Source organism: Misgurnus anguillicaudatus, chromosome 23 (genome assembly GCF_027580225.2).
Source record: "Misgurnus anguillicaudatus chromosome 23, ASM2758022v2, whole genome shotgun sequence".
In the NCBI taxonomy this organism is placed as follows: domain Eukaryota; kingdom Metazoa; phylum Chordata; class Actinopteri; order Cypriniformes; family Cobitidae; genus Misgurnus; species Misgurnus anguillicaudatus.
This window is the reverse complement of record NC_073359.2, coordinates 25494041-25502085: the sequence shown is the minus strand read 5'-3', so window position 1 is coordinate 25502085 and position 8045 is coordinate 25494041. Positions and strand designations below refer to the sequence as shown.

Here is an 8045-nt window from a genome sequence, read left to right as displayed (position 1 = left end):
GCTTACAGTATTTTATTGAAATATCTTCATCATCATCATCAGGAAGTCAATTGCTGTGTCAGAAATCGCAAACTGTGACAGTAGGTACTGAATTAGATGTAGTACATACTCATCGACGGTTAAAACAGTACTGTATAGAATAGTATATGAATTCGAACATCACGTAACATCGTCAAGTTAATCGTTAACTGGAATGGCGTTAAACTATCGCAATTTAAACACAAGGGAAAGCCTGTTTAATATATTTATTTGCATTTGAATAGAGACGTGTTACCGCGTTTGGGCATTTTTTTATAAAACAAATCTCTTTCTTCGTTGGATAACTCCCCTCCGGAGATAGTAAAGGGTCCATCAAATGAACACTATGGTATCTTGCCAGAAGAAGTAGGTCATCACCTGTTTTTGGAATACTATGAATTTGGACATACTACTCCGGGGCGTAGCCACGAGGGGGCCTGGGTGGACCTTGGCCCCCTCATTTACATGTCTGCCCCCTCAGATTTCCAATTGCTATAAATAAAATAAGAAAATGTTGATTTCTTAATCTGATTGATAGATTGACCAATCAAAATGCTGCACGGTAAAATGCAGCTGTTTTCAAACTTGATTGGATTAGCTCATGTCACGTGTTGTTGTGCGTAACTTACGCTATCATTTTCGCATGAGAGTTCATTAATATTGAGTGACAATGGCAGCTGGTGCGTAAAGTACAATATTACGCTTTTTCAAAAAAGCACGGAAAGATGAGCGAGAAGGAAAAAATGTGCCATCTACATCATTTGAGTCTACTTCATGTTCTGCTAAAACGGTGAAGTAAATATGCTGTTTTAAATGTGTACAGGTGTTAAGCTGTTTTATTTATAGGTGTTACGTTTTATTTATAGCCCCCTCATTTTAAGATGGGACCCCCCAAAAATAAAATTCTAGCTACGCCCCTGTACTACACGGCTCGCCTATTGCTTTTCGCCTACTATATAGTATGGAAGTAGGTGGTTTCGGATGCAGCCAATGGTTTCCACTTGCTGTTTGCTTATCATTTATCAGAATTTCTTCTTTTGTGTTCATCAGAAAAATAATTTCATACAGGTCCAGAACAGCATGAGGGTTAGTAAATTAAGACAGATTTTTTTATTTTTTGGGTGAACTATTCCTTTAAAGGGATAGTTCACCCAAAAATAAAAACTCTGTCATCATTTACTCACTCTCATGTTGTTACAAACCTGTATAAATATCGTTGTTTGATGAACACAAAGGAAGATAATTTGAGAAATGTCTGTAACCAAACCATTCGTGGACCCCATTCACTTCCATAGCTTTATTTTTTCCTACTATAGAAGTGAATGGGGTCACTGAACGGTTTGGTTACAAGACTTCCTTCGTGTTCATCATAACAACAAAATCCATACAGGTTTGGAACAACATGAGCGTGAGCAAACGATGACAGAATTTTCATTTTTGGGTGAACTATCCCTTTAAACTAGCTTAAACTAACAGTCAACTAGTTTAGGCTGGTTTTAGATGTTTTAATTTTTGCATCGTTTATGGGTAAGTTAAATTCTTTGTGAAATGTTACCAGGGCTGTTAATGAATGACAGCTAATAACTGTGTATTATGTAAAACGATAGTTTATTGTGATTTAACCAATGCACGAAGTATTTGTTCTATAATAACTATGTCCCTATTAAAATGTGAATGAACCTGTTTTATTAACAGACATTATTTCGCAATGACTCAAAAATATGCTTACCACATGTAACCACAAGAATGAGTGCAAGCGGTTTCTCGTACGAGACGAGTCGAGAAGAACGCTGAACTAACCGGAACTGATGCGAACGTGTATTTGTTTCCACACGGAACTATTATTGAGCGCGGCGCATTTGGACAGCGCTACTGTCAGTACATGCGAATTATGATCAGCCTCAAACTTTTAGACAATCATCGATCATTGAATGTTTGTTTAATTATTGCTTTATTTTAGGTAGGTATTGAATGCATGATAATTGTGCATGCGATAGCGTTTTGTGTTGAGCCGGAGCATATCTGCGCACTTTATTTGATTGACGTGACTTAGATTTTTAAACGTATTTATGAGCATAAAAATAACCCTTTTCAATATTGTATAATACACAAATGTCTTTTACATAAATTCTGCCATTCATATAAGACATTGTGGATGTTGTGTTAAGTGTCATCATCTTAAAATGGAGTCTGATGCTGCCACCCTGCAGTAATTAATGGGATTAAATGGCCCTGTGAGGTTTAATATGTACGCTTGTTTGTAATAATAAAATGAAACGTTTCAACGCAGATCATGAATTTCCTCCGCAACCGTTTGGTGGTTTTGGGACTGGTGTTATTGGCCACAGTGCTTTTGTATCTGCTCCTGCCCTCCATACGGCAAGGCAGTATGGAGCCGTCACTGGAGGTGCAGCAGCGGATGGGTTTGATCGCCGCGTCCCCGCCGCCACCGCCGCAGTCCGGCATCAACATCACGGTAAGGACCGGACAGCTGCCCGGGGATCCACCGTTGTTCTTCAGGGAGGCTCTGCCTGTGGACAGCGCTGGGAAACAGATCCTGCCCAGGTAAGATCAGATTGAATTTAGTCAAAATGATAAGTTCATTTTACTATTCAGTTTTAGTGGTTAAATAATGGCTGTATCACAAATTCTAGCGAGTACCCTTTCTAGACAGCATAACCATTCAAAGTGCAGATCCATGCACACTTTTAAAGGATTAGTTATAAAAAGATTCTGGTAATTTGCTGACCCCCATGTCAAACAAGATGTTTGTCTTTCTTTGTTAAGTCAGGAGCCAAGAGGAAATTAAGTTTTTTGAGGAAAACATTCCAGGATTTTTCTCATTTTCATGGACCCCAACACTTAACAGTTTTAATGCAGTCTAAAATTGCAGTTTCAAAGGACTCTAAACGGTCTCAGATGAGGCATAAGGGTCTCATCTAGCGAAACAATTGTCATTTTGGGCATGAAAAATAGAAAATATGCACTTTTAAACCACAACTTCTCATCTTCCTCCGGTCCTGTGACGCGCCAGCGCGACCCCACGAAATACATCATCACATCAAGAGGTCACAGATGACGTATCGAAACTACGCCCCAGTGTTTCCAAGTGTAGAGAAAGTGTGGAGAACGTTGTTGTATGTTGAATGATACTAATTATTGTCTTTGTGTCAGGATTTTGTTTAAAATGTTCGCGCTGGTGCGTCACAGGGCCAGAGGAAGACGAGAAGTTGTAGTTTAAAAGTGCATATTTTTTATTTTTCATGCCAAAAATTACAATCGTTTCGCTAGATAAGACCTTTATGCCTTGTTTGGGATCGTTTAGAGTACTTTGAAACTGCAATTTTAAACTGCATTAAAACTGTTAAGTGTTGGGGTCCATTAAAGTCAATTAAAATTAGAAAAATCCTGTAATGTTTTCCTCAAAAAACATAATTTCTTCTCGAGTGAACAAAGAAAAACATGGAACATCTTGGATGACATGGGGGTGATTAAATTATCAAAAACTCTTTTAATGAAAGTGAAGTATTCCTTTAACGGCTGATATTGCCAACAATTCATTGTAAGAGGGAGAATTTTAGCGCTAAGTAATTAATTTTACGCTGGGTTAAATTAATAAATAAAATAAGAGATGGTTTCATAAGAAAAGGGGTCGAGTTGTATTTTGATGCGTATGACGGTTAATAATCACAACAACATTTGCTTATACATAAGTACGTCCCAGTACTTTGCACACTGTTTTGCTATGCAATAAAATGTATATACAAAAACAGTGCACGCTTTGGAACACAGCAAATATTTTATTCTTTAGCACACTGTTAACATTGTTGTAAAGTGTTTGTCTCTAAATTATTTTAATTCAGATGTTTTGGACTGTTGTTTATAGGGCTGTCACGATTATGAAATTTGGCTGACGGTTAATTGTTTAATAAATTGTGATGAATAATTGCCTGTTTTATTACTTTGACATTTAATTCTCATGCATTTTTTGTTTATGAAATAATTTTTTATTAAATCTTTTGCAAGGTTTATATGGCAGTAAATATTAATACACATAACACATATTTAAAAGTAATCTGATACTGTCTCATGTATAAAGGCGCTGCAGCTCCCCCTTGTGTTTTTTAGAGAGATGTGCAATCATCGTGGTGATCTGAAATCATCGCAATGAGGTCAAACAATTGCAATGCGACGATTATTTAAACATTGTGACAGCCCTAGTTGTTCACATAGACACTATTTATTTATATTTCATTCATATCACTCAGTTTACTTGTTTAACTCAGTATTTTAGCCTGATTTAGAGCTTTAGTATCGCTTCTCTATCAGGTTACAGATGGTGCTGCTTCACGGTCAGGCCTTCACCTCTAAAACCTGGGAGGAACTGGGGACCCTCGGCCTGCTGGCCTCCAGTGGATATCAAGCCCTGGCTCTCGACCTGCCAGGTACCAACTCTCATATTCATATTTCTGCGAGTTATATTAATATGGTGCTAGCAACCTCAGGGTCATAGGTTCAAATGACAAAAAGACTTTGTCACCCAAAGGTTTTGGGAACTCCCCCGACTCCGAGTCGGTAAAGTCGGACCAGAGCCGCGTGGATCTGCTAAAGCGATTTCTGGAATCCTTGGGTGTGCGGTCTCCAGTGTTACTGAGTCCATCTATGAGTGGCCATTACGCCTTGCCTTTCCTGCAAAAACACAGCGCCCAGCTGCACGGCTTTGTCACCATCGCCCCTGTTGGTACCCGTGGCATCACCCCGCAACAGTACCAGGAAATCCAGGTTGGATATTTGGACGTTTCTGATTGTGATTTTATATATATTTGCTTTATTTATAATTCTGTATTACCTTTTAATATCTGTATGTGTAACAGACCCCCACACTGATCGTATATGGAGAGTTGGACACTAATTTGGGAGCCCAGTCCCATAAGAACCTAATTCAGCTGCCACATCACACCGTGGTGAAGCTGGCCGGAGCTCGACACGCCTGCTACATGGACAAACCCCGCGAGTTTCACCGCGCCTTGCTGGACTTCCTTAGCAAACTGGACTGAGAGATAGTTTTTAGAAAGGTGAAGAACAACACGGAGAATATAAGTGGGCTGCGGAATAGATGAAACGAAGAACTCCAAACATTGGCCAAGCATTCTTTCACATCTCATAAATTCCCTTTCTCCACCATTATTAAAATTAAATGTATGCAAAAACAAGAACTTGGAAGACTAAATATATTTAATGTCTTTTAGATTGTAAAAACAGCACTTTTCTTTGGACTACTGACGTATTGTGAGAGTTACTCAATGAACTCTGTCGCCATACCTTTCCGGTTTCAGTAACATGGATGCCATGGGAAAGATCATTTTTGCGTGGGATCACGCTCTTGATCCGTCTCAAATGTTGTTGCCAGTTTGAGTCTCCAGTGGCACACGAAAATCTCAATGACTGAACTGAGCTCTCCTTGTTTATTTTTAACAATCCGTCTTACTGTGTCTCGGGAGGAAGTGTACAATTTCCACACCAGCATTTGGCACATGCGTAAATTCGAATGTAGCAAGTGTTTATGGTCAATGAGTCAACCTGTGGTTTTAGCAGCTTAAAAATAGAAGTTTTTGCAGAATTGGACGCCTCTCACATCTGTGAATTCACGCCTTTCTTGTCAAAACTCTTACTGGCACGGCATTGTTAGTGTAACACTGTACAGTAAGGTTGTATTTGTTAACAGTTAATGCATGAACCAACAATGAATAATTAAATAATAGCATTAATCTTGGTTTATGTTAATTTCGACATTTACTAATACACTTATAAAATCAAGCCTTGTAAATGTTAACATTAATAATGAATGCACCATTAACAAGAATTAGAAAAATTATATTATTCATGTTAGTTAATGCATTTACTAATACAACCTTATTGTAAAGTGTTACCATTATTACTTAAAATACAATTTTCCCAGACTGCGTACTAAAAATGAAGATAGCGCTGTCATAGTTTGATCATCTTATTTATTGTTTATTTTATTACGTTAAAGCTGTGTGTTCATACTGTATTGTGTGTGTGTGTGGTATTTATGTGCAGTGTTCGTATGTTTATAAGCTGTAAATATGAATACGTTGTACAGAACACTGAAGTAGCTGTGTAATGTTGATATTGCTAGTGTCACAAACCTGAAAGCCGTCTCCACTGGGACTGAATTCAGATTATTGTGTGCATGGTACTGCAGATCCATAAATTATGTTTTTGTTTTGAGGGAAATAAAGTCAATATTACTTTATATAAATGCATTTGTGATTTACATTATACACATGTGATTACATAATACAGCTATAAAGTGCAATTCATAAACATCAGTTTGGTGAGCTAGAGCAAATTATTATACGTAAAACGTTAATAAAAATAGTTTAAAGTCCCCATGAACTACTTGTAACGTATTTTGGGTGTTTTACATGGTACACAGCAAGCCGCTAAATCGCTGCTTTTCTCGTGTAATAGTAATGGAAGTGTTTTGTGGAGCATTTAGTGCAAATATGTTCATCTTCAAAGCTTCATCCCTGTAACCGCCCCCATTTTGCCGCTTTCCACACGTCTTCTATTGAAAATGAAAATGAACTCGCGGCTGCCGTGTACCATGTGAAACACTCATTTCCGAGTGAATCAGAAAATATCACATGAGGTAAAATAGTGGCTGTGGTTTGATTGGTTATAGTAAAGTAGGCGTTTAATTCAGAAATAGGACTGACAGTAGGAGTGGGCGGAGTTAACAGATGCTCTACTGATGTCATCTGAGAATGATCGCCACAAGGGGGCGGAAGATTTGCAGATTTTAATTTAAGTTAATGATGGCATATGAATTTTTAATAAATGAATGACTTGCACAGATAAATTGTTTATAATAAACACTGCAATATTACTTTAAAAAAATTAAAAAATTGTCAGTTTTGATTTCATTGGAACTTTAATGACTCCGTTAAGGCCTGACTCAGCCATTAGTATTAACTATTAGGAATTAACCCTGGTAGTTGAACTTAAAAAGGTAACACAGTTATGACAAAAATAACCTATCCCAAAATTTAAATATTAGCCATAAACAGGAAAAAAGTTAAAAGCAACACTAAAGAGTTTTTACCTTAAAATAACATTTCCAAAAAAGTTTCAGTCGTTCATCCACTCGAAACAGGGTGAACGGCACTTTCACATTCGCTTTGCGGCCCTCTATCGGCCAAAACCGCACTAAAGAAGTTTCCAACCGTCGGGTCGCGCTGTAGTTCGAGTGAAAACTACAAAAACTTGCTTTACGGCAGACCTACAATCCAATCAGAGCCAGCTTTGCTGCAGTAGGCTAAATTATTTACGACAGTGGTAATCGACAGTTCCGCTTCCAACCGGTAGGGGGAGCAAAGAGCAAAAACTCTTTAGTGTTGCTTTAAGTGCTAATTGGGTCCCCAGTGCTTCTATCAACCTAGAATATGTAAAAAAGCTCAACCCAGTAACAATTTTTTGTAAACGTTTCCACACAAGCATGTGAAAAAATAGCTCATTGAAATTTGGCTCCCTTTGTGATATCAGAATGGGATAATACGGCCCCTTAATGTGCACTATCCAACCACGCCACTGCCATTTAGTACATAGATCAGCTCATTTGCATGTTAAAGGTGCAGTGTGTAAATTTTAGCGGCATCTAGTGGTGAGGTTGCGAATTGCAACCAACGGCTCAGTCCACTGCTCACCTCTTGCTTTTGAAACACATAGAGAAGCTACGGTAGCTTCCACCAGACAAACATGTCATCGTTGGAGACAACTTAGTAAAAAAAGTTTGTCCGTTAAGGGCTTCTGTAGAAAAATGGCTGCACAAAATGGCGGCTTCCATGTAAGGGGACCCTCTTTGTATGTAGATAAAACGTCTCATTAGGCAATAAACACATAACGGTTCATTATAAAAAGGTCTTTATACACCCCTTATAATATAGTTTTGTGTATAATTTAGCATTTCTGTCAAGAGATCCTTCTAAAATGTACACACTTTA

General features: G+C 38.0%; 1 protein-coding gene across 1 annotated transcript; it reads left to right on the top strand.

Moving 5' to 3' along the window:
- Positions 1 to 1819: 1819 nt before the first annotated feature.
- On the top strand, positions 1820 to 6301 carry abhd14a (abhydrolase domain containing 14A). The gene is made up of 5 exons (XM_055216871.2): positions 1820 to 1978; positions 2309 to 2583; positions 4348 to 4463; positions 4565 to 4800; positions 4893 to 6301. Exons 2-5 carry the CDS (start codon positions 2312 to 2314, stop codon positions 5073 to 5075), a joined length of 807 nt encoding a protein of 268 aa, XP_055072846.1. The 5' UTR covers positions 1820 to 1978; positions 2309 to 2311; the 3' UTR covers positions 5076 to 6301.
- The last annotated feature ends 1744 nt before the right edge of the window (positions 6302 to 8045 follow it).